This window comes from Canis lupus, chromosome 12, assembly GCF_003254725.2.
Source record: "Canis lupus dingo isolate Sandy chromosome 12, ASM325472v2, whole genome shotgun sequence".
NCBI lineage: Eukaryota > Metazoa > Chordata > Mammalia > Carnivora > Canidae > Canis > Canis lupus.
In genome coordinates, this window is record NC_064254.1 from 11,698,375 (window position 1) to 11,724,140 (window position 25,766).

Below are 25,766 nucleotides of genomic sequence, written 5' to 3' on the forward strand. Positions count from 1 at the left end.
GGTGCATACACACCTCCGTGCGCGTGGCCAGAGCCAATCCCCGGGCGGTCCTTAGGTCGCGTGACTGGGGAGCACTCGGCCCCTCCCCTCGGAGCCGTCAAAACAATTGCCTCGAGCGGCAGCCATGATTAATTTAAAGGGGCAGTACCGGCAAGGGAGGCGGCCAGAGCGACAGACTGCGGGTGAGTCTTCGAGGGTACTCCTGGGGCTGAGGGCTGAGGTCCCGCTACCTCTTTTCCGCATTCCCGGACAGATGAACAAATTCCCACCAGCTGACCTCGCACAACTCCAGACTGGCTGAAAAACTCCGCCCCCTGCGAGTCTTCCCGCCCCTCGGCGTCCAGACAGACAGACAGACGGCCTGCCCCGCCCCCTGCGCTACGGACAGACACGTTGACCTCGGGATTGTCGGGCGGCTGGGGGCTCGCCGGTGCGGCGGGCCTCGGCCGGCCACCCGCACCTCCCCCCACCGCCATCGCCCCCGCCCGTTTCACTCTGTCCCCACCCTGGGCCCCAGGGCAGGTCGACAGCCGGGGACATTTCTCTACTGCATTCCCAGGCTGGGAGACCAACTCCCGGCGCCGCGTTTCCCTGTGACTCTACAGCCGCTCTGAAGACCTGCCATTCTTTCCTGCATCTTCAGGCGTCTGAGAGGCACCCTGAGGTGACTCCTCTTGGAGCCTATTACTAGGTGGTCATGACAAAGACAAAGCCTTGAAAGTGAATGGCTCAGGAGTGACCAGGTCTCCCTCCTCTCCCTTCCCAGACACGCCCCTGGCCACAGGTCTCGGATCAAGTATCACTCCATTCTTGGGAGAAAATAGCTCCCAGTGGCCTGGGGTGGAAGGTCGGCTTCAGGAAGGAAGAGGGACCGACGTTGGTCGCCTTTGAAGGCCTTGGAGGTAGAGAGAGGGAGGGTGCTGCCCTGAGTAGGGCTCTGTGCCAGGTCCTCTGGGTGGCTGTGAAGTGGAGAGAGAAGGGGTGGGAACGCTGGACTTCTGGACTTTGGGCAGGGCAGATCCTGTGAGTACCTGGCTACTGAAAGAGTTTCTTCCGGGCTCTGGCCTGAGTGCCACAGGCAAGGGCTCTGCTCTAAACCGGTAAGAGTCCTGGAAAGATGAGAAACAAGGTCTTTTGAGGAGGTGGGAAGAGAGCCTGGCACCTGGCAGGTGGGAAGTATCGGTTGAAGGCCTAGTGGGGGAAGAGGCAGTTTACTAGGTTTGGAGATGCTGGCCTTGGCTCTGAGGGTGACGGAGTCTGAAGACCTTGAGCTTCCTGGGGGACTCTCATTTGGGTCCTGCAGTGAAGGTGCCTTTCTTCTTCTCTCCCTCTTCCCTCTAACTTTGAAACCTGTACCTTTCCCATTTAACAAAACCTCTGTACCATTTTCTTTATATCTTTTGTTGGCTTTAACCCTGTTAACTTTGCAGCATTCTCCAGACACCCTCTGTGTTCCCTCTAATGCTGTCTCTCATCTGATTCCTTTTCCTATTCCTAGCCCAAGCGCTATTTCCGACAACTTTTCTATTCTCTTCCTAAGTGCTAAATTTGTTAGCTGGTTCTCAGCACTTTTGTTCCTTCTATAGTCTTTCTTCATTCGAGTCAATTCTTCTTCCTCTCTCTTTCCCACAACTTTAGCTTTGTAGGCTCCCTCCCCACTGGCCACTGTCTCTCCAATTAAACCAGAAGATCACCCATACTCTCTCTCATCCCTTCCCTTGGATCCTTACCACCCTCTAACCAAGGTGCTCAGTCTCTCTTATCTTTACCTCTACTGAGTTCTGTTGTTTCTCCTCAGCCCAGGCAAGGTCCCCCTGGCTAAGATGTCAGGCCTGGTGTTGGGTCAGCGGGATGAGCCTGCAGGGCACCGGCTCAGCCAGGAGGAGATCCTGGGAAGCACTCGGCTGGTAAGCCAGGGGCTGGAGGCTCTACACAGTGAACATCAGGCTGTCCTGCAAAGTCTGTCCCATACCATTGAGTGTCTGCAGCAAGGTGGCCATGAAGAAGGACTGGTGCATGAGAAGGCCCGGCAGCTGCGACGTTCCATGGAAAACATTGAGCTGGGGCTCAGTGAGGCCCAGGTAAGAGGAAGGAGGTGACGCCAAGGGGCTCTTGGAGAAGTATTGGAGATTTGGGGTCATTTAGGATTGCCTTGTCCTAGATGCTTGCATTCATTCATTTATTCATTCATTCAGTAACCCTACTTTGTGCCCAGCACAAGTCTTCTGGGCACTGAAGAAACATCACTGGACACAACAGTCAAAAATCGTTGCCATCTCGGAGCTTACATTCTAGTGGCAGGAGGCAAACAATACACAAATAAGTAAATGATTCTGTATGTCAGAGTGATAATTGCTAAGGAAAAGGGATAAAAATAAAACAGAGAAGGGGACTAGGGGGTACAGAGACAGGACACAACTTTAGATAGGGTGGTCAAAAAAAGTCTTACCGAGGGACACCTGAGTGGCTCAGCGGTTGGGCGTCTGCCTTTGACTCAGGGCATGATCTCAGTCCCGGGATTGAGTCCCATATCAGGCTCCTTGCGAGGAGCCTGCTTCTCCTTCTGCCTGTGTCTCTGCCTCTCTCTGTATCTGTCATGAATAAATAAAATCTTAAAAAAAAAGTCTTACTGAAAGGTGACATTTGAGCAAAGATTTGAAGATGAGAGAGTGAGTCTTACAATAAATGGGGGGAAGAGCAGCTAAAGCAGAGTGGGTAGTACATACAAAGGCCCTGACCTGGAGCCTTCCCAGTGAGTTCAATGAGGGACCAGTGTGGCTGCAGTAGAGTGGATGAGGTGAAGCAAAATAGAAAATGAAGTGCTGGCTCAGTCAGTGGAGCATGCAACTCTTGAGCTCAGGGTTGTGAGTTTGAGCCCCATGTTGGGTATAGAGATTACTTAGAAAATCTTAAAAAAGAAAAGAGGGAAGGAAGAAAGAAAGAAAATGAAGTGTAAGAGGTAGAGAGGTTAGGAGCCAAGGGGAACTTGTATAGGTCATCAGGACTCTGCATTTACTTTGAATGAAATGAAAGCCATTGGAATATATAGAGCAAAGAAGTGATGTGGTCTCACTTAACATTTTAAAAGAATCATCTGGATGCTGGCTTGAGAACAGAGAAAAAGGACAGAAAAAGAAAGGTCAGCGTGGAGCCTTTTGTCACCTAGGTAGGAACTGATGGTGACCTAGTCCAGGGTGATGGCTTTGGTGGTGTTGAGAAATTGGAGCCAGGGTATATTTTGAGGATAATCCTATCACTACCTGACCCTGCCTCCTGGCCCCTGCCCATCTTGCTGCCTCCTAGTAGGCCTCCTTCCCACTTCATCCCTGAATGCTCCAGTCCGGAGTCTGGTACTTACTTACAGGATGTGCCCACCTAGGTGATGCTGGCTCTGGCCAGCCATCTGAGCACAGTGGAGTCGGAGAAACAGAAGCTGCGGGCTCAGGTACGGAGGCTGTGTCAGGAGAACCAGTGGCTCCGGGATGAGCTGGCGGGCACCCAGCAGCGGCTACAGCGCAGCGAACAAGCCGTGGCTCAGCTGGAAGAGGAGAAGAAGCACCTAGAGTTCCTGGGGCAGCTGCGGCAGTATGACGAGGATGGGCACACCACGGTAAGCACACGTAAACCAGGCTGGCTATGGGGCAGACAGCTGGGAGTCCCCAGAGACCTGGGGGTGATTGCTCCATCAGCTACAGGGCCAGCAGTGCTGTGCAGCCTGCCCCCTACCTGGCAGTATTCAGGTCCTGACACCAACTCTAGATAGCAACAAGGCGCAAACAGTCCTCACTCACTCAGTCAACATGACGGCTGTGTATGCCGGGTACTCCCTCTGCTGAGGATGCAACAGTGAACAAGGCAGACAGAATTCCTGTTCTCATGGTTAGGGATTTGGGGTTGGGGGTGACACAGAAGCACCTGGACAATTCCAGTCTAGGATCCTAAGTGCTACAATGAGGGAAAGCATGGCACAGTCTAGCAAGACACTCCTAAAATTTGCTCTCCAAATATATGAAATTTAAGTCTCACTCAATAATCATTTACTTCTTTCTCTGCCTGAGGCAGTGCAGGAGGATGTATGTAAGGGAGATGTAAGAACTGCCTTCTCAAGCTTATAATGTAGCTGTAGGGCCAAGTCTTACATATGAGAACGCGTATGTGATGACACAAAGCAGCAAATGCTCGGTGCTGGATGAGTGGTTCAGTGAGTATGGGAGGAATTCCAAGATCAGTTCGTGGGGACTGGAATGACCTGAGAAGGATTCACAGATGGGACGAGTAGGATTTAGGTTGGAGTTTTTTCATTGCACGGGTTAGGAGTTGGGCTGGCTTTTGATGGATGATGAGGGCAAAGGAGGAGTTTTCTAGACTGGGGGTGAGGATATGTCATAGATAAGGCTCCAGGGCTGGAACCCTATCTAGTCCAGGGAGAGTGGGATGATTTGCATGGGACACATTGGCGAGGCTCAGTAGGAGGGTTAGAGGTGTTTGTACAAGCCTGACATGCCTGGTGGGGCAAAGCAAATTTGCCCATGTGGAAGTAGGTGAGACAGTGAGGGTTGGGCACTGAGTTGAGAGGGAGTGGTGGCAGATGATGGGGACGAGGCTGAGCTAGATACTTTGGGTACGTGTCAGTAAGATCATACACACTCCCTGCCCTCAGGAAAAATAGGACAGACATATAATCAGTATAAACACACAGGGATCCGCAGTGGACTATAATTACAAGAGTTGAGGGGGAGCAGGGTAGAGGCTAGAGAATGAGGGTGCTTAGGGAGCTCTCAATGTGAAAGAAGGAGATTTACAAACAAGAGGGGGGTGAGGCTGCAGACAGATGCTGGCCCTCCCAGCGGCAGGAACATGAATGAGAGTCTTCTCCACCTGTTAGTGATTTCATGGTTCAGAAGGGCCTGAAGAGGCCACTGGGGATATCTTGGCCTAGACATGCTACTTCTTCCCTTCCAGGAGGAAAAGGAGGGTGATGCCACCAAGGATTCCCTGGATGATCTTTTCCCCAATGAGGAGGAAGAAGACTCTAGCAATGGCTGTGAGTCTGTGTCTGGAGTTGGAGGGTGAAGAGGGGCAGCAGGGGGCTGGTTCCAGTTGTGGCCCGCCTTGCATATGGGATGCTCACCATCCGGAAATGGGTTCTTTACCTCCCTTGGAGATAGGGTAGGGACAGGGCTGGTGCTTTCATTTCCTCAGCCTTCCCATTATCACTAATATTTATTACACAGTTAATGTGTACTGGGCACTACAGTAGGCATTAGGGATACCGAGTCGAGAATGACACAGTTCTTGTCAGTAAGGAGCTCAGAGTGGAACAGGATAATGACCCTGGAGTGAAAGAATGTGAGCTCCTCAAGGGAGAGCTTGTCTCAAGGGAGAGCTCTTCAAGGGAGAGAACCATGTCTGTCTAATTTTCATATCCCTGACACAGACCCTAGCTCATGCTTATTGAGTAAATTCTGTTGAATGAAATGAATGGATTATTGGGTGAACAAGTGGGATTGTGAGGATCAGGTACAAGGGAGTGGGCAAAGGAATAGCAGTTGAGATGGGTCCCAGGAGAGGGCCTGGTCGGGGGTGAGCACAGACACAGGAGACACAGGGTGAGAGTGGGGAGGCCAGACAGCAAAGGGGAGAGGAAGAGTGCCTTGAGGAAGTCTCCAGTTCATTTTCTGGGATGGTTAGTATCCCGTGGCCAGGGCACCCAGCACAGCGGATACGAGATCCCAGCGAGGTTGCGGACACTGCATAACTTGGTGATCCAGTACGCCGCCCAGGGTCGCTATGAGGTGGCTGTGCCACTCTGCAAACAGGCACTGGAGGACTTGGAGCGCACTTCGGGCCGTGGCCACCCTGATGTCGCGACCATGCTCAATATCCTTGCTTTGGTATATCGGTAAGTCCTGGCCTCTTCGTCTCCCAACTCTGCCTCTGGGTTCCCACCTTGATCTGCCTTTGGCTCTCATTCCTCCTCTCCAGAGGGTACCTCTTCTTGCTGTGACCACTTCACCCAAGTGACCCCACTAGAGGCCTTCTCTTCCATCAGCATTCTTGTTCTTTCCAGACCTGAGCCCTTGACCTCAGAGCCGCTCATCTCTCAGACTCTTCACTTCTCCCTTCCTTTTGGAAGGTCTCTTTCCTTTTCTGTTTCCATTTCTTGTATCCTGTAACTTGTCTTTTCTTGGCGTGATATAGTGTTCTGTATCCAAGTATAGATGTGTTGGTGAACTCTTACTGCTCACCCCAGGCTTCCTGTCTCCTTTTGGGGCCCTAATCCCTAAACGTACCTCAGTCATACTGAAGGGAAGGAGGGGGGATCCCTGGGTGGCGCAGCGGTTTGGCGCCTGCCTTTGGCCCAGGGCGCGATCCTGGAGACCCGGGATCAAATCCCACGTCGGGCTCTCGGTGCATGGAGCCTGCTTCTCCCTCTGCCTATGTCTCTGCCTCTCTCTCTCTCTCTGTGACTATCATAAATAAATAAAAATATTAAAAAAAAAAAAAGATTTAAGGGAAGGAGGGAAAGAGATGGCTTGGGGGCAGAGTTCAGGGTCACCCCTTGTCACTTCTCTCCTCTTCCAGGGACCAGAATAAGTATAAGGAAGCTGCCCACCTGCTGAATGATGCCCTCAGCATCCGGGAGAGCACCCTGGGCCGCGACCACCCTGCTGTCAGTACTCCTTGCCTCCTCCTTTTCTGGCTTCTCTTCATTTGTGTATCCACTGCCCTCAACCCACTTGCTAGGGGTGCTCTGGGAGGAGGTGTGAGGGCTCCTTTCTTCAGGCCCTGTCTGCTAAGACCAGTGGTTCTCAATTCTTTGAGACACAATGACTTTTCCTTATAATGAATATTTTTCTGAAACATAATTCACAGACACTGTAACTGACATACACGTAGAATTCCAAAAAATGTTGAGTGATACCTCATTAATATAAAAATGAGGAAAGCAACTTAGAGAAAAATAACATGTAGAATATGTACTATGAAATGACAGGGTAACAGTTTTAAGTACAACTATGGCAGAAAACATAACATATAACTTAAATACAACATAATATACAACTTTAGATTTAGAAAAAGTGAGACCAGTAAGACTACTGTATATAAAAAGTACTAGAAAAATGACAGAGCAGGGGCTCCTGGATGGCTCAATCAGAAGAGCAGGAGACTCTTGATCTTGGGGTCTACGCCCCATGTTGGGCATAGAGATTCTAAAAAATAAATAAAAAGTATTTTAAAGTGTCACTTTAAAAAGTGACAGAAAAAAAATGACAGCAGAAGTACTGGTGGATACAAGATTAAAATCCTGTGTCACACCAAGTAACTACAGGTCGGATCTATTCGTATATGATGAGAAAAAGAAAAATGATAGATTGTCATAATGGAGAAAATGAGAAACAAGATATTTTTGCAAATGAGCTGACTTTAGGAAAATAATTCCTTATGTTCCCCCACGTGATAGGCAGGGATGATGTAGCTGAGCAAACAACTCCTATCTTGAGATCCCACTAAGTGTCAAGGCTTACAGTGTTCAAATGTCTGGCAGGACACTGCAGAGTTAACAGAGCTTTACCCCACGTGCAGAACATCTGCCAACCTTACCTTCCCAGAGGTAATAGTGGCCCCGGTGTTTATGGTGACCCAAAACCCCACCTCCAGAAATATCTACAAATCCCCCTAGAGGGCGGTACCACCCCCAGAGAGAACCTCAGCACCTCCAGGTCAGCATCTTCTCCCCTACCTAGGGGTAGGATGGCAGAGTTCCTTTATCCTGGGAGTGGTGCAGTGTGGGGCCCTGTTGTGCAGGGGGAGGCCTCTGAAAGCACCAATGCTTAGGGGGACAGGCCTGTCTTCCTAGGTGGCTGCCACACTCAATAATCTGGCTGTGCTCTATGGCAAAAGGGGCAAATACAAGGAGGCGGAGCCACTGTGCCAGCGTGCACTGGGGATTCGAGAAAAGGTACCTGTGCTTTCTCCATCTTCTCTGATGCGGTGGTCCTTCCTCAACCATCTCTCTTCCAGTCTGCCCTCTTCCCTCATTTTTGTTCTCAACCCCCTATGTCTGCCTTGTTCCCTTTCCTGTCATTCCCTTCCCTTGTTCCCCACATGGTTATGTGCACACGTGTTGTACACACACACACACACACAGTCCTAGCCACCTGTCACACTCCTTTACTTCCTTCCAGGTCCTGGGCACAGATCACCCAGATGTGGCAAAGCAGCTGAACAACCTGGCCCTGTTGTGCCAAAACCAGGGCAAGTATGAGGCCGTGGAACGCTATTACAGGCGGGCACTGGCCATCTATGAGGGGCAGCTGGGGCCAGACAACCCTAATGTAGCCCGGACCAAGAACAACCTGGTAAGGGAGGAAGGGGAGAAGTCAGTGGAGGGAGGGGAAGGGAAAGTACCATAATGTACAACACTCACCCCATCACCTTTGCGCAAAGGGGCTGCCTGTGGGGCTGAGGGATCTGCCTCATTCCTGTGGGAAGGCCGAGTCCCAGAGCCTCCTGGGAGTGGAATGAACACCCTTGACCATCCGGCTTGAAAAGGAAGGATGAGGAGGATCTCTGGGGAAAGTCATAGGGAGACCAAGAAGTGGAAATCCCTGAGCCCTGCTAAGACCTTGTCTCTGTCCCGTGTTTTTTCCTTTCTGCGCACAGGCTTCCTGTTACCTGAAACAGGGCAAATACGCTGAGGCTGAGACGCTCTACAAAGAGATCCTGACCCGTGCACATGTTCAGGAGTTTGGGTCTGTGGATGGTGAGCAGGGTGGGCCTGGGGAGGGACCTGCAGGGTGTGAAGAAATGCAGAGCAGGGGCGCCTGGGTGACTCAGTCTGTTGAGAGTCAGACACTTTTTTAAGATTTTTTTTTTTAAAGATTGTATTAATTTATTCATGAGAGAGACACACAGAGAGAGAGGCAGAGACACAGGCAGAGGGAGATGCAGATTCCATGCAGGGAGCCGGACGTGGGACTCGATCCCGGGTCTCCAGGATCACACCCTGGGCTGAAGGCGGTGCTAAACCGCTGAGCCACCCAGGCTGCCCTAAGATTTGTTTTTTTTTTTAAGATTTTATTTATTTATTCATAGAGACACAGCTAGAGAGAGAGAAGCAAAGACACAGGCAGAGAGAGAAGCAGGCTCCATGCAAGGAGCCCGACATGGGACTCGATCCCGGGTCTCCAGGATCACGCCCTGGGCTGCAGGCGGTGCTAAACCGCTGCGCCACCGGAACTACCCCAGATTTTTTTTTTTTTAAAGATTTATTTATTTATTCAGAGAAAGAGAGAGAGGCAGAGACACAGGCAGAGGGAGAAGCAGGCTCCATGAAGGGAGCCCGACATGGGACTCGATCCTGGGTCTACAGGATCACACCCCGGGCTGCAGGCGGCGCTAAACTACTGCGCCACCAGAGCTGCCCAGATTATTTTTTTTTAATTCATGAGAGACACACAGACCGGCAGAGACATAGACAGAGGGAGAAACAGGCTCCATGCAGGGATCCCAATGCAGAACTCGATCCTCAGACTGCAGGATCATACCCTGAGCCGAGGGTAGACGCTTAACCAATGAACCACTCAGGGCGTCTTGAGCGTCAGACACTTGATCTCTGCTTAGGTCTTGATCCCAGGGTTGTGAGTTCAAGCCCTGTGTTGGGCTCCACCTGTGGAGTCTACTTAAAAAAACAAAAACAAAATGTAGACCAACGGTGGGGGGTTAGGCCCTAGTGGTTCTCAGGCATTTGGGTCCTGGCTCCCCCTTGTACTGTCTAGCTGTGTTCTCTAATCTTACCACCCCATCCCATATATCACCCCTAGATGACCATAAGCCCATCTGGATGCATGCAGAGGAGCGGGAAGAAATGAGCAAAGTGAGTATGGGGCCCAGCGTGGAGAGGACCTCTATCTGAGCCTCTGGCTTACTCCTTGCACCTGCCTTGCTTATTTCCCACATGAGCATCAGCCCCAGCTGCATGGTGCCGTGGCCTTCTCTAGCGCAGCCCACAACTTGGCCCACAGCCAGCCTGCTGGTGCCACAGCATCTCTGTGCTCTCATCTTCCTTCCTCTCCCTTCTGTCCTGCAGAGCCGGCACCGAGATGGCGGCACACCCTACACTGAATATGGAGGCTGGTATAAGGCCTGCAAAGTGAGCAGGTGAGCCACCAGTGAGAAGCAGGCTTGGCCTCCAATGCCCTCCATCCAAACCTTGATCCTGGCCTCAGGGACCTTTTCCCTCCTTCCTTTTGATCTTGTCTCTGCTCCCTCTCTCTTCTGTTTCTTTTCTGAACCCATCCTCACTTCCTCCCCACAGCCCCACAGTTAACACTACTCTAAGAAACCTAGGAGCTCTGTACAGGCGCCAGGGAAAGCTGGAGGCAGCTGAGACCCTGGAAGAATGTGCCCTACGCTCCCAGAAACAGGTCAGTGACCCGGAGGAGGAGGAGGTCCAGAAGGTAGGTCCTGGGAATAGAGGACCACTGAGGCTTCTTGGGAGTGTCAGAAGAATCAGAAAAGAGGCCAAGGAGAAAGCTGGGAAAGGGAGGTGAGACTCTCTGGTGGTCATGGTTGTTTTTAGGTGTATTCTTAACCCTCTCACCTGCCCTTTATGGTCAGGACTCCCAAGATAAAGGTTCATATCACTAAATAGGACTTTGAAAAAGAAAACCATATCCTGTCACAATCTGAAGAATTTGCTGAGGGGGTCCGTGGGTGGTGTGGGTGAGGGGGTTGAAGTTGAGGGGAGCCTGAAGTCAGAGTTTCTCAAATCTTGGGTAGTGACTCATTTGTCTTGACATCAACTCAGGGTGGGCCATGGTGAGAACATCTATCTATTCGTAAATAGGATTGCATGGCAAAGAGAAGAGGCATAGAGTATTGTTCCAGTATGTGTGTATAGGCCATCACAAGGAAAAATGTCTTCCTTGTTGTGGCTGGCGATAAAAAAAAGTGTGAAAGCCTGCACCTGAGGATTTAAGGTGTGCAGAGTCCCAGTTCCTTCCTTTTCCTTCCAGGGCACTGACCCTATCAGTCAAACCAAGGTGGCCGAGCTGCTTGGGGAAGGTGACGTTGGAAGGTCCTCTCAGGAGGCACCTGGGGGCAGCGTGAAATTCGAGGGAGGTGAAGACGCTTCTGTGGCTGTGGAATGGTCAGGCGTGAGTCTCAATATTGCCCCCTGATCCCTCCTGGTCCCTGCAGCTGGTAGTGGTGAGAGACTCCCGGTCTCCCCATGTAGGATGTGAGGGCAAGTGGTCCATATTCCAGTTCAGTTAGCCCATCCCTCTAAGGGGTATCTGCAAGCCATCTATTGACAGGGCTCTTGTTTTCAATCACTCGGCTTTCAGGGGGAGGTGGGATGTGTGCAGAATAAAGGGCAGCAATAGACTCAGAAGCCAGTCTGCATAAGACCCCTTTAGCTTCTCTTCCCCATCCCTCTCTGCCAGGATGGCAGTGGGACCCTACAGAGGAGCGGTTCTCTGGGCAAGATCCGGGATGTGCTTCGTAGAAGCAGCGAACTCCTGGTTAGGAAGCTCCAGGGGACGGAGCCTCGCCCCTCCAGGTACACAGTGAGACTGAGATATTGCAAAGCAGACCGTAAGTCCTTGCCTGCAACTGCTCTTGGCCCATCTCTGGAGAATGCCCTGGAGAGAAACACAGACGTGGTCAATGGGATGGCCATGGAGAAAGAGTTTGGGGAAAAATGGGTGCCCCAGGGGACGGGAAAAGTGCCTGAGGAGATGCCAGTTACTGCTGAAGATAAGAGTGTGTGTAGGGTGTCAGATGTTGGGGAGGCAGTGATTTGATGTGTGCAGCAGTGCCCAAGAGGCCCACAGTGTTAGGCCTCTTACAGGGAAGAGAAGAGTCCTCAGTTCTTTCTTTTTGCATTGCAGCAGCAACATGAAGCGGGCAGCCTCCTTAAACTATCTGAATCAACCCAATGCAGCACCCCTCCAGGTGAGAGTAGTGCCCGTGAGCCTATTGGTGGGTGAGCAAGAAAGGGTAGCCATGGAGCAAGTGCCGCAGGAGTTAGGGAAGAGGAGAAAGTCCTCTGGCATGAAGACTCCAGCCAGGGGACTGCAGTTGAGTGGATGAGAATCAGGCAGACACCTTGTTGGGGGTGGTTACCACTGTGGGACAGTTTGGGGCCAGAGATGGAAGTGAATAAATTAATCAGGAAGAGAACAGGAATTAGTGTTCTCTAAACTGGTACTTTGGAATTATGAATAATTCAGGAATGATTTGGGGATACTAATTGCTCTTCCTCCTGCAGCCACCATAGTCTTCACCTTGGGGATTCAGTAGCAGATGAGAAGGAAAAAAGAAGAAAAAGTATAAATCATCTACGTTTAAGAAAACAATAATGACAAGTTAATGGCAACTGACCATTTGTATTAACACATTCAAAGTATAGGCCAATATTCATGTGGCTCTTCCAGGAATTCTCTCCATCAGATCCTGGCCTTTTTTCAAAATCCTAGCAAAGGCTGAAACTACACAGAGCCCCAGAGTTTGGGATTGAAGTTATAGGCTCCATCCTAGGTCTAGAGATAGTTTGCAGCCATGTAATGGATAGACTCTGGAGGACAGTTTTTGGGAGGCCAAGGTCCCTGGGCTGATGGCATGGTGTTGTCTATTTCAGGTGTCTCGGGGCCTCAGTGCCAGCACTACGAACCTCTCTTCAAGCAGCTGACATTCAACCCCCTCTCCCCCCAGGTCTGCTGGGTTCCCCCCCACAGTCCTCTCAGCATTCCCTATTGCTCCTGGCTCTTCCAACCCCAAGGTGGGACAGGGAAGGGAGAGCAGTTAACCAGAAGATTGCTGCTGCCCTTAGGGTCTGGGCTCCCTCCTCAGGAATCCCCCTCAGGAAGGACCCTCAGGACATCCTCTCACTGTAGTCCTCTAGAGTAGTTAGCTCTGAGGCCCCCAAGATGCTTAAAGAGCAGGCATGCATCTCAGAGATGGAACTTGCTGCTGGCTTTTCTGTCAGAGGGTTTGGGGCTGGCCAGCCAAGCTGCCTTGCTCTGGCCTTTCTTGTTCCCTCTGCTGCCTCACTTCAGGTCCATGTATTTCACTTTTCTTAAATAAAAGAATCAGGTAACCATTTTGCCACTTGAGTCCTGACCGAAGAGGGTAGGGAGCAAGGGTTGTGTGGGGACCCTTCACAGAAGGGCAAGGGGCAGTGATGGATGGGGCAACATGAGAAGTGAGAAGTGTTGATTCTTGGTTCTCTCCTCTCTTCCTTCCCTTGTTTGTATCCTCTGCAGCAGAGCCTGCAGGAAGGCATCTGGGGGATGGGGGAGGAGGCCCACAACCCAAGGAGAAGGTGCTATGGACTGGGTTGTCAGGGACATGTGGTGGCCATGTGGCAGGACCCTGGAGTCCTGGCGCCACTGCTCCCGGCCTGTGAGGCCCTCTGTGGCTGCCCCTCCTCCTCCCAGCTGCTTGGGGGAAGGGAGGTCTAAGCAAGCCTGGGGGGCCCTCCTGAGCCAGAGGGGGATGAGGCACTCACTATCCATCCCCTCTCAGCATATCCTGGCGGCCTGAGCAGCAGCTGGGGCCCATCTTCTAAAGCTTGACTCCTCCTGACCCGCCTCCTACACCCCTTGCTGCTTTCACAACAAAGAAAGAATGTGGGGGTGGTGGCGCTGGGGGTGGGGGGTGCCTGGAACTAGGGCTGCGCTGGGCCTCCCCACAGCTGGAGACTTGGCCATGCCCTGCAGCCCAGACTGCCTGGAGATGGACTTGGGATAAATTTGTCAGTTTGATAGCCTTCAGCGAGGCATTCAGAGCCCAGTCTGTTTCTACCTTTGGGTTCTGATTGGTCCAGAGCCAAGCTAGACCCCAGCCATGCACTGGTCCCCCACTCCTCCACGCTGTATCTCTCCTGGGTTTCCACAGTATGTCCAGGTTACCTTGCTTGAGGACATCAAGGACACCTTTCTGTTCTAGGTCTCCCTCAGGATTTTAGGTTGTTGAGAAGTGAGCTAGAGTCCACCTTTTCTCCTTCCTACCCAGAGAATTTGGAGGAACTGTTGGTCAGAGTCCCCAGGAAGGCCCAGAACTGACCATCCCCAGGGGCCACGAAAGTCACTTTGGTTTCCCGAGTCCCTGCAGAGTGGGCGGTGGGCACAGCCTCCCCTGCCCTACCTCGCTTAGGTCCCCCGCACCGCACTCTCCAGGGCCTCCCTCCCCCTGTCCCCTCTCCATCTCCAGATCCCTCCCGCTACTGCGAGCCCCGCCCCGCCACGACGGGGAGGGGGCGTCGAAGGGGCGGGGCGCCGCGCGGCGACCGGCGGGGAGGGGGCGTCGCGGGGCGGGGCGGGGCCTGGCGGCGGCGGCGGCGGCGACACCGGCGGCACTAGCGGCAGCGGCAGCGGCGCGCGAGGGCTCGGAGGTACGGGCGGCGCGCGGCTCCGGCTCCGGCTGCAGCTGCTGCAGCAGCGCCCGCGCTCCGGCGCGCTCGGCCTCCCCGGGCCGCCGTGGAGCGCAGTTCGCGCGCCCGCCGTGCGCCCGCCGGTGCTCTCCCCGAGCCTTCCGCGATGGCAGCGGCGCCAGGAACCCCGAGCAGCCTCCGCCGGCTGCCCGTGCTCAGCGTCCTGCTGCTGCCGCTGCTGGGCGGTGAGTCGCGGCGAGCTGAGGAAGCGGGGCTGGGGGAGCGCGGGAGCCCCGCGGGCTAAGGGGGGCAGCGGGGAGGTGGCTTCGGGCGGCTGGGCCGGGCAGGACCAGGAGCGGGGCAGAGGCTGGCGGCGGGCCGAGGTCCCGGCGGCTGGGGTGGCGAAGCCCCCGCGGGTCCGCCCGGGCCCCGCTCCCTTCGCGCCTGCGAGGACGCTTTTCCAGCCGCCCCAGAGTTTTCCCGGCCTGAGCGGAGAGTTCGCTCGGGAACTGCCGGGAGTTGCTGGCCCCTGGGCCCCGGTAGGGAGTTTCTTTTCGGGAGGGAAACGACTACCTGCCTACTTAGGGGGGCGCGGCGAGGTGGTTGGCGGCGGGGGAGACGGAGTCCCCCCAGTAGCACCGCCTAGGTGGGGGGGCCGGCCTGGTGCCGGATGCGGGACCGACCTGCGCCGCGCAGAGCGCCGAGCTTTGTTACCTACGCCGGCCAGCCGCTCCCGGTTTCCCCCCTTCCAAGTTCCCGGGCCGGCTGGGACCCCTGACGGCCCTGCTGGGGCGAGCGGAAGGAGGAATTAGGGGCTGCCCCGCTCCTCTAGCTCCTGGGCCCGAGCCCTGAGCCCACTCCCAGCCGGGTCGAATCTGGGGAGCGGAGAGTCCGAGGCTGTCGTGGTGACTAATGTGTGAAGGCCGCTGCCAAAATCGGGCATGGCCGGCCTGCAAAGGTGCGGACGGGGTTTGTTCTCCTTCCTGGATTTCCATCCTGTGTCTCCGCACGGAGGAAAGCAAAGCTCTCATTCTGCGGGCAGAAAGGCAAAAAGAGTTCATTCTACCCTTTCTTGGGAGGGTCTCAGCGTTTTGATGAGGGTGTGGCCTGTATCTTCAGGGCAGACTGGACCCGAACACCCCCACCCCCCCAACCCCCCCGCGCACCTTTATTTCCTGGCTAGGTCACACCTGAGAGTCACCACTGAGGTATTGAAGTGCTTTACAGGAAGGCACCGAGCTACCTGCACACCACAAGCAGCCTGGACTGGAAAGATGCCCCCTGCTGAAAAACCCCACAACACACACACAATCTTTGGTGATGAGGCTGGCAGCAGTCCTTTCTGGAGGAACTCTGCCCAGGACAACTGGTCCTAGCTTATCACTTTCCTCTTTCTTGGAAGAGTGGCCATAGGGCTGGTGGGGGTAGAGAATTGTCTTTTCTGACATCTCCCTGGCTTGCCAGCTGTTGAGGGGGTTTTGGTGGTGATTGTATCAGCATCTCCCCCAGCCCTAGCTTAAAAGGAAAGGTAACCCACTCAAGACGAGAGGTAAGAACAAGCTCCTGGGATTCGTAGGAGGTGTTTCTGGAGCTGCCCTGTGTTCCTTTTGATGTGTAGGGTGGTTATTGCTCATGGCAGAACCCACATCTGCTCCCAGAGGAAGTATGGAAGTTTTTTTTGCAGCCAGGATCAGGGGCCCAGCTGTATGGATGAGCAGCCCCAGCTTACAGGCTTCCTTGGTTGGTGGCTGTTTGGATTTGGGTGTGTGGGTCGCCTGATACGACTGTCTTCACTGCTGATGTTTAGAATTCTGGAGTCAAGGGGAGGTTCTGGTGGAGACTGGGTCCTTGTTCATTCAACAAATGCTAAATTCCTTCCATGGGAAGACGACTCTGATGTTAATTGATGTTAATCCCAACACGGGTGTTTAGTGGGGGGAAGTCTTGTAGGGGGAAGTTAGGGCAGGCTGAGGGCTTGGGGCTGGAGGTCTGCAATCTCCTATGGGGGTGGGGGGATGTCTTGTGCTCAACAAAGGAACATTTTAATGAGAGCCTTAAATCAGTTCCACCAAATGTGCCTTGGTGTGGAACCTGTCCATGTGCTGTAAACAATTTCAACGGAGGCCTAGGGGCCTGCCATCTTCTTCGTGACATCCGGGGACTCAGCCCACCCCCAGGCGTCATGACTTCAGGGGGGGCAACGATTTTTTCATAGATTATACAGTAGATTTTTCCATTTCATTGTTTAACTGTGTAATTAACTGGAGTTTTAGTGAGACCCTGCTGTTAATAAGGCCGGAGTGAGGGACCTAGGCTGGCTAGGTTTGTGGATTAGACCATTTTGAAGTTTGAGTAATTATGCTGTAAATGGCTGAGTAGCTTTCCAAACTTTGAGATCCCCGTCGTGATAAATACGGTGGAGGGGGAGGAGAGGGCTTGACGTTGGAAATCTGGGATTCTTAACCCCAGCTGTTTGCACGGTCACTTGTGGTCACAACCCATTCCTGTTCCCATCCCCCCTTCTCTGGGTTCTTCCTTTCTGGCTCTTGTGTCTTTGGGGGAGATTGAGTTGTCACATTCGGAGCTGGGTTGTCCTGCAGATTCCTTGAAGCTCTGCAGCCTGTCATTCAGGCCTAGGACTTGCTTTTATCAGTGACGGGTTTCCTCAGTCATTGGGATGTACTGTGGGAGGGCAAGGGTAATCTTTGTACATCGCTTCCTGAAGGATCCAGTCACACTCCTGGCATTCAGAGCAGGGCTGGGTGGTGGAGGGAGCTCAGGCCATGGAGACCTGAAGTATTTGGCCCAACAGCACCTCAGACTTGGACGGGCCTTGTGGCCCTGGGCAAATTTCTTGACCTCCCAGTTTGGCTCCTCTGTAAAGTAACTTACTTCCTGAAGTTGTGCAGAGGATTAAAGTAATGAAGTCTATAAAGGGCCCCTTTCTTGTTCTTTCCTCTCCTGGGGTATGCTTCCCACATACCTTTCCAGCCTCGCAGCAGTCACCCCCAACAGGAAACATTTTCCACCTACTAGAGCTTCCATTGCAACCCAACTAGTCAGTTTACCATCCCCTGAAACAGGTGTGGTTTCTTAGCCCTTCCTTTCCTCTCTCTCTTTCTCTCTCTTTTTAAAAGATTTTATTTATTCATGAGAGACACAGAAAGAGAGGCAGAGACATAGGCAGAGGGAGAAGCAGGCTCCACGCAGGGAGCCCGATGTGGGACTCAATTCCGGGATTCCAGGATCACGCCCTGGGCCGAAGGTGGTGCTAAACCGCTGAGCCACCCAGGCTGCCCCCTTCCTTTCCTCTCTTGCCCAGCTCCACTTCCTCCCCAAAGCTGTCCTGGTCTCCTGCCAGAAAGATTCCTGTAGAACTTTTGGACTCTGTCATTCTTAGGACCTCTCCATATTTGAGTTTTGACTAAAGCGCTCTAAGAATTCATTACGGTATCATTTATAATGGGTCCTTCTCTAGGTTTATTAAAAAGGTGAATGAACCTTTTGGGTACAGGGCAGGGTACTCAAGGGCACAGGTAAGCATCCCCTTTGCCTCCTTGCTGTTGGGGATCTTTTGTGCCCCTTCCAGCTTCTCTGGGTTTGGGCCACCTGTTGGTTCCTCCTTGCGTCTGCTCTACAATGACTGAATCAAGGGACCAAACCTTCCTTCCCTGTTTCTGGGCCGCCTGTTCTTTGTGGTGGTTTTCTTGAATTGAATGTGGCAACGGGGCTTCTGGCTTTCTCCAAGGGTTCTGGGCACAGGCAACCACCTGTTCATAGAAGCTGACCTGCCTCGCAGGGACCACACTTCAAAAACTGAACTGTGTCGGGCCACTCAAAATAAGTTACGCAGAGAGGTGGCTTCACCATTCCTTGGGAGCCCAAATCAGAATCCCAGTTGCATTTAGTAAACACCCCAGGTGACTGCACTGCATAGTTCCAGAAGTCCTGGTCTCCTATAGAAACCTGAGGTGCCAAGCTTTCAAATTAGGGGCCCTAGGTCTTTTTTTTTTTTTTAATTTTTTATTTATTTATGATAGTCACAGAGAGAGAGAGAGGCAGAGACATAGGCAGAGGGAGAAGCAGGCTCCATGCACCGGGAGCCCGATGTGGGATTCGATCCCCGGTCTCCAGGATCGCGCCCTGGGCCAAAGGCAGGCGCCAAACCTCTGCGCCACCCAGGGATCCCGGGGCCCTAGGTCTTAAATGGTATTTGAAGATTTACCTTAAATAACTTTTCATTCACATGAACACTCTTTGTTGCGATGTGTGCACATAAACATTGACTCACCAAAAAAAACAAAAACAGAAACACCTCACTTTGGGTTGAATTTGATTTAAATTTTGTCAGGAAACTTGTCCATTAAACCTATAACTCCAGAAGGCGTGCAGCAGTAAGTGTGATGTCCAGCTCCTCTAGAAGCCTCAGATTTTCCTCAAGGAGCATACGCTCATTTTATAATGAAATTGGATTTGTTAGGGAGAAATTTGGTGAAGGGTGACTTTTCAGGAATCTGTTTGATTCGTAAAGGGCGGCAACATCTCTGCTGGGCTTCAGTGGTTGTAGTGTTAAAATCTTCAGAGGACTTCATATCTTGGAGCGAGGGGGTTTGTGTGTTTAAGCCAGTTGAGCTTCTGTGAGATTCATCTGGGATGGATGTTGGCCGGTTCAGACTCTGATATTGAGCCAAAAGCAGTTTGGGGCCAGGGATTCAGTCTTTGGTGTTTTCCTGATGGAAGAAAGGGTCATTACACAGGGTCAGGTACCCTTGGTCTGTATCCCTCGGTCTCTCTCTGCTGTCCCTAACCTCAGTAGCATGTTTCTCTGCTGCTGTGCCCTTGGCTGTACCCTTGGCAGAGCCACATGGTGGGGTTACCTGCTCGGGGCCACGCTTGCCGGTGTTGGCTCTAACTTTGTCTTCTTTGAGCTGCCTGCCTGCCTGCCTGCCTGCCTCTTTCTTGGATTCATCCTCTGCCCCCAACCCCCAGCCCCCATCGCCTGGTCCTTTTGTCCCTGAAGCCGTGAAAGTTCTGCCATGGTGGCTTGGTGAGAGTCCTGTCTTGGGGTTCTCTGAGTTCACCGCTGAGTGCACATTTGGCCCTGCCGAGCCCCCTGGCACTTTGGTGGAGCTGGCACAGGAGTTGCTGCAGCTAATCAGTGGTTTGAGGAAGCCCTCTGTAGTATGTCACTTTTTCCATCCTCTTCTCTGCGTTTAGGCCATTTCCCTCCCAGTAATGCACAAGAAGCAGTGGGGCAGGGAGGAAGCTTTGTTGGAAGGGCTGACACACACAGGCGCCTTTTTCCTCTTGCGGATGGGGTTCGGGTCTCCAGAGTCCAGGGAATGAGTACACAAGTGGGTGGAACACAGTCTACCGGGTGACCTGCAGATCCCAGGCTCCTGCCAGAAACTTAGATTCTGATGAGCTAGGGTATGTATGCATTTGCTGTTTTAGGTGGGTATTTAATTTCTGAAAACTAGGTCCCAAATTATGGTGTAGGGATTCTGAGTCACATGATAGGAAGATGTAGATTTGTGGTCTAGAGACCATCAGGTAATAGAGTGGAAGCAGGGGATCCCTGGGTGGCTCAGCGGTTTGGCTCTGGCCTTTGGCCCAGGGTGTGATCCTGGAGTCCTGGGATCTAGTCCTGCATCGGGCTCCCTGCATGGAGCGTGCTTCTCCCTCTGCCTGTGTCTCTGTCTCTGTCTCTCTCTGTCTCTCATGAATAAATAAATAAAATCTTAAAAAAAAAAAAAAAAAAAAAAAAGAGTGGAAGGCAGGTAACCAGAGAACCTATTTAAAATTTGAGTTGTCCGAGCCTGACTGCAGACTTGCCCATCAGAAGCATTGGGGAAGAAGCCAGAAAAGATATTTTGCTTTCTCATTTGTTAAATTCTGTTATAGGTTTCGAATAGTCAATCCAGTCACAGTTCAGTCCTAAACTCCATTTTAAAATTGTTTTCCAGGAAAAATAAAATAAAACAAAATTGCTTCCCAGAAGATTCTTACCTACATTCAGGTCTGAGAACTATTGAATTGCTATAAGGGGTTTGTCATGTTAAACTGGAGCTGTGGGGGCACCTGAGTGGCTCAGTGATTGAGAGTCTGTCTGCCTTTGGCTCAGGTCATGATCCCGGGATCCTGGGATCGAGTCCCGCATCAGGCTTTCCTCAGGGAGCCTGCTTCTCTCTCTGTCTATGCCTTTGTCTCCCCCTCTCTGTGTCTCTCATGAATAAATAAATAAAATCTTAAAAAAAAAAAAAAGGTGGAGTTGCGGTGATGAGAAAGGTTGAGGTTGATACTGAGGGGCTTAGGATAGGGTTAGTTCATAGTGTCTTTGAGGGTCTTCCATGGGTGAAGTGTCTCAGTTGGGGCAGGAGGCAGGAAGGAGACACACTGGAGAGATGTGAATCACATGAAGTGTGGTAAAAGACATGACTTGGTAAAATGTTAAATAGAAGACATTCTAGAATGTATAGGACAGTAAGTCCATGACACAGGAGCAAATGAAGAGTGGAAGGGCTTCAGAGAAGAGAGAGAATTAAATTGCTAATAGACGTAGGCTACAGTGACCGATCAGAAGGGTAGAAAGGCATTGGACCAGGAGTCTGAATACTTGGCTGCTTCTTTTTTTAAAGATTCATTAATTGATTGGTTGATTTGAGAGAGCACACAGAGTGGCTTGAAGGGCAAAGGGAAAGGGAGAATCGAAGCAGGCTCCCTGCTGAGCAGAGAGTGATGTGGGGCTTGATCCCAGGACCCCAGGATCATGACCTGAGCGGAAGGCAGACTCAACTGACTGAGCCGATCAGGGCGCCCAACTTGGCTGGTTCTTGTCTAACTCACACATATCAGTGCATAATAAAGAAGGAGAAGTGACATCTGTGGTCCTATGACACCTGCTTTTCTGTATTCTGGTGCAATGGCTACCTCCCCCTGACCCTGAACTGGTTAATTAACCTTTCCAGCCTCAGTTTCCTCACCTGCAAAGTACAAGTGCTGCTGATTCCTCCCTTGCCCCCTCCAGGAAATTACAAGGTAGTGCTTCCACTGGAGGTGGTTGACCAGGAGGGCAATCCCTCTGGCCAGCGTTCCTGTCTCTTTCCAGAGACTGCCCTGACCCTTTATCTCCTTTTAGGATGGCAGCCTTTCTTTCCAGTCCTCAGTTTCTAGAATGCTTTGCAAGGGCTCAACAGAGTTGCTCCAGACTGGCAGCTTTAGAAATGGTTTCCTCAGGCAGCCTGGGTGGCTCAGCGGTTTAGCGCCGCCTTTGGCCCAGGGTGTGATCTTGGAGACCCAGGATCGAGTCCCACATTGGGCTCCCTGTATGGAGCTTGCTTCTCCCTCTGCCTGTGTCTCTGTCTCTCTCTCTCTCTCTCTCTCTCTCTGTCTCTCATGAATAAATAAATAAAATCTTAAAAAAAAAAAAAAGAAATGGTTTCCTCATTTGAGAGTACAGATTTTCTAAATGAGAGTACAGATTTTCTTTTTTTGATTATTTATTTATTTATTTATTTATGATAGTCACAGAGAGAGAGAGAGAGAGGCAGAGACACAGGCAGAGGGAGAAGCAGGCTCCATACAGGGAGCCAGACGTGGGACTCAATCCCTGGTCTCCAGGATCACGCCCTGGGCCGAAGGCGGCGCTAAACCGCTGAGCCACCCAGGCTGCCCGGGTCTCAGTTTCAACAGCAGCTTGAAGGTGTGGGCTCAGCCACCTTGCTTTTCCTGGTGGGAGCTCTTCTCCCTCTGTCTTCACAGCGGATTCTCGCAGGGTGATCGGTGCTCGGTCGGCGCCGCTGTCTCCCTGGGTGTGCCGATGTTCCTCTAGGGAGTGAGTAGTAAGCTGTGCTTCTTGCAGTCTGGGCTGACTTTTATAATACCCATGGGAAGGGCCTCTGTGATCATAGAATGGCTGTGGGGTTTCCCCAGTCGGTCACTCTGGTTAGCTTGTGTGAACTTCTCGCAATATTGTAGGGAGGTTCCCAAGGTGTGGTGTGGTCAGGGATGGAGGGCTCTCTCTGTGGGTTGTTAAGGAGGGCAGAGTGGGCACTAGCATGCACTGCCTCTCCCCTTGGAGACACACTGGCTCTTTTTTTTTTTTTTTTTTTTTGCCTCTTCTGGGGGTGCCTTTGGTGAGGCAGTGAGGAGAATGATGGCCTGTTTAGGGGATGGCTGAGGTGTCCCAGCAGCTTGCTCATAGAGTGCCTTTGTGCAAAGAAGAAATAGGCGCCTTTCCTCCAAGTGAATGCAACCCTGCATCAGGACACGGCAATGTTTCAGTGTTTATACCTTGGTTGGGTATCTTGAGCAGTGCACAACCTATACAGTCATATGTGACTATCTCATTGGAATGAGTGGCTCTTTGCTTCTCAGCTGACAGGCCAGGATGATTTCAGTGACCTCTAGTCTAATACTGTGTTTTAGATGAGCCATTTACTCTATTCTCTACTCTTCGCCTGCCTCCTGTGGTGGTGAGCTGGGGCACTGCTGCTCATCCCACAGTGTAGGAGAAACCTGGGAGGCTGGGGCTCCAGGGCTGTACCAACTCCACAGTATATGTCTGTAGCTTCCTCTGTTTTGGGGCTCCTCCCCCCACCGGAGGATTTTACTGCCTTGCACATGCAGGCTTCTAAAGCCTTATGTAATAATTAATAAAGAAGGCTGGCTGAGTCTTCAGGGAAGAGGGACTGCTCAGAGTTTATTCTACATCTCATTAAGAAGTTCTGGCTTGCCTCTCTCCCTGGGCACACTGGAGCCTCCAGTGGCCTCAGGTAAAGTGTGTAGGCTTTCCAGTTTGTATGTATGTATGAATGTATATATGTATGTATGTATTTATTAAAGATTTTATTTATTCACTTGAGAGAGAGAAAGCATGCAGAAGCGGGCATGGGAAAGACAGAGGGAGAGGGAGAAGCAGGCTCCCTGCTGAGCAGAGAGCCCAGAGTGGGGCTCAAACCCAGGACCCTGAGATAGTGACCTGAGCTGAAGGTAGATGCTTAACCAAGTGAGCCACCCAGGTGCCCTGGCTTTCCTGCTTTAGAGGAAATCCTGCAGTAATAGTAGAATCTCTTCAGTAGCAAAGATTGGTTATGGTGGGCTCTAGTTCTGGACATACGCCTCCAGGGTATGAGGGAGCCACTGAGAGGGAGACATGGGCCCTGCTCACACATTTGCCGCAGACTGCCCATGTGACATGGGGCAAGTCCCACATGCTGCTCTGGCCTCAACTTGAGGACTCAAGACCTTGGCAGGCCTTAAATGTGGTGACCTTTGGGGGCTGGCCCAGTATTGCCCTCCACATCTCACAGGCCCTTCTCCTCACCCGTGTTTTTGGAGAGAGGACTTTAAGGGCTGCGTTTTGTTCTGGAGTCTCTAGTGCGTGGGCACCGATGTGTTTAGACTCGATCAACTGGTGGTGTGGGTATGAGGCTTTAATTCCTTGGGTGCAAGGGGGAATGGAGAGGTTTGAGTAAATTCTGGAAAGGTTTGGGAGAGAATTCTTATGAAGGGGAAAAAAAATTGTGTGTGTGTGTGCGTGTGTGTGTGTTTTTTTTTTTAAGATTTTATTTATTCATTTGAGAGAGCACTGGAACACACACACAAGCAGGGGGGAGGGGCAGAGGCACAGGGAGAAGCACACTCCTCGCTGAGTAGGGAGCCCCTTCTGGGGCTTGATCCCAGGACCCCCTCGATCCCAGGACCCCAGATTGTGATCTGACCCAAAGGCAGACGCTGAACTGACTGAGCCATCCAGATGCCCCCTAAAAGAAGAGTTTTTGAGTAAAAGAAGGCAGAAATGTGGGATGCCTGCGTGGCTCAGTGGTTAAGCATCTGACTTTGGCTCAGAATGTGATCCTGGGGTCCTGGGATCAACTCCCACATCGGGCTCTCTACGGGGAGCCTGCATCTTCCTCTGCCTATGTCTCTGCCTCTCTCTGTGTCTCTCATGAATAAATAAATAAAATCTTTTTTTTTTAAAGGCAGAAATGAGGTTAGTCCTCAAGTACTAGGGGTGACTAGTGCTTTGGTGAGGAACACCTTTTCCTTTGCACAGAAGCAAGAACAACTGAAGGGAGGCTTCAGGCTGGGAGAAGGGGCTGGCTGCACTTTGGGAGAGCCTCCTCTGTAATCCCAACAAGTGTACCCACTGTTGACAGAATGCTTTCACTCACACTGACAATTGATCCGATTAGCATGGCTCAGAGGTAGGCTGGATAAAGATGGTTGGGTTTTAGGGGTGGGGGAGGGTAAAGGGATGGGAGGCCTTTGACAACTAGAGACTGAGGTACAAAGTATGATCCACTGAGGACTTCGGAACTAGTAAGTAGGAGAGCCAATTCTGTGCTCTTCTGTGTCCCAGGGGCTATGGAGTGTTAACACACACATGCCTCAGAGTGGGGTGAATGTCAGGGAGTGGATTTGGCAGACAGGAGAACTGTCTGGGTGGCTTTACAGTCAGAGGATAGAAGAGCGGTTTGCGCTTTCTACACAAGGAGCATATCTGTAACTTAAGCATGGAGGGCCTTTTGTGCCGTAGCATGCAGGATCGCCAATTTTTCTCTTTAAAAAAATTAGCTGTTGTTACAAAACAGCAAGGTTAGGGTTTTCAGTGGTCCATTCAGAGGTTTGTGGACGTTTTAAAGTTTTTAGAGTTATGTTCAGACTGTGTGATCTAGAAGTCCAGAACACTGTGCCTGCACCCTCATGATTAGGGCTTTTCTCCTGAACCTCTGAGTTCTCCATCTCTTCCACCTGGTGCTTCTGGAAGGTCGAGGGCAGTTACAGGTCCTGGCTTGCCAGGTGTGCTGCCACATTCCAGGCTCATGTGCCTGCTGGGAGTTTACAGTGGGTGATGCTGTGCTGGAGACCACGTAGGTGGTAATAGAGTCATCACCGCTATGGTTAATAGAGTTCTGCCGCTAACTGTTGTATGGATGGATGTGCCCACACTTGGTTATATAGGCCCTGGCACACAATAGGGATGCAATGGATATAGGGTTCCCTTCCATTTCTGATTTTGGAGGCAAGTCATTTATTCCTTTTTTTTTTTTTTTTTTAAGATTTTGTTGATTCGTGGGAGACACAGAGAGAGAGAGAGGCAGAGACATAGGTAGAGGGAGAAGCAGGCTCCCTGGGGGGAGCCTGACCAGGGATCATGACCTGAGCCCGAGCCAAAGGCAGATAGATGCTCAACCACTGAGCCATCCAGGTGCCCCAAGTCTTTTAATTCTCAAGAGATTTCAGAATTTCTTGGACAATGACCTCTGAAATCCTGGGAGATGTACTTTTTTTTTTTTTTTTTTTTTTGTGCCAGGGTATCTCCCTTTAGCTGAGCTGTTAACTGCTCTTGGTAGTCCTGCTTCTGAAGCTCTCAGGTTCCGAC

General features: G+C 51.7%; 2 protein-coding genes across 7 annotated transcripts in view; both read left to right on the forward strand.

The window, feature by feature from the left end:
- The first annotated feature begins 36 nt into the window (after positions 1-36).
- KLC4 (kinesin light chain 4) lies at positions 37-13,108 on the forward strand. Of its 6 annotated transcripts, XM_049092572.1 has the most exons (18): positions 37-182; positions 273-664; positions 767-902; positions 1,799-2,081; positions 3,380-3,610; positions 4,963-5,044; positions 5,692-5,902; positions 6,586-6,673; positions 7,862-7,963; positions 8,190-8,363; positions 8,668-8,767; positions 9,828-9,880; positions 10,094-10,164; positions 10,322-10,430; positions 11,022-11,162; positions 11,451-11,566; positions 11,898-11,961; positions 12,647-13,108. In XM_049092572.1, the coding sequence occupies exons 4-18, from the start codon at positions 1,824-1,826 to the stop codon at positions 12,695-12,697; spliced, it is 1,851 nt and encodes a 616-aa protein (XP_048948529.1). In that variant the 5' UTR covers positions 37-182; positions 273-664; positions 767-902; positions 1,799-1,823; the 3' UTR covers positions 12,698-13,108. The 6 variants fall into 6 exon arrangements, with proteins under 6 accessions (XP_048948529.1, XP_025274619.1, XP_025274623.1 ...); XM_025418838.3 differs by lacking the exon at positions 273-664 and having other exon boundaries at positions 80-182; XM_025418835.3 differs by lacking the exon at positions 37-182 and having other exon boundaries at positions 192-664.
- A 1,242-nt stretch (positions 13,109-14,350) lies between these two features.
- Positions 14,351-25,766, forward strand: part of PTK7 (protein tyrosine kinase 7 (inactive)) — a 64,126-nt gene continuing 52,710 nt past the window's right edge. The window contains exon 1 of the mRNA XM_025418843.3: positions 14,351-14,625. Within this exon, the coding sequence (XP_025274628.1) occupies positions 14,547-14,625 (79 nt within the window). The 5' untranslated portion in view covers positions 14,351-14,546. The remainder of the gene's footprint in view (positions 14,626-25,766) is intronic.

Bases quoted from the DNA above. Each gene is read 5' to 3' on its own strand.
- KLC4 (XM_049092572.1), top strand. From the start codon at position 1,824: ATGTCAGGCCTGGTGTTGGGTCAGCGGGATGAGCCTGCAGGGCACCGG. The intron at 5,903-6,585 runs GTAAGTCCTGGC...CTCCTCTTCCAG, and splicing joins ATCCTTGCTTTGGTATATCG to GGACCAGAATAAGTATAAGG. The intron at 10,431-11,021 runs GTCAGTGACCCG...TTTTCCTTCCAG, and splicing joins CCCTACGCTCCCAGAAACAG to GGCACTGACCCTATCAGTCA.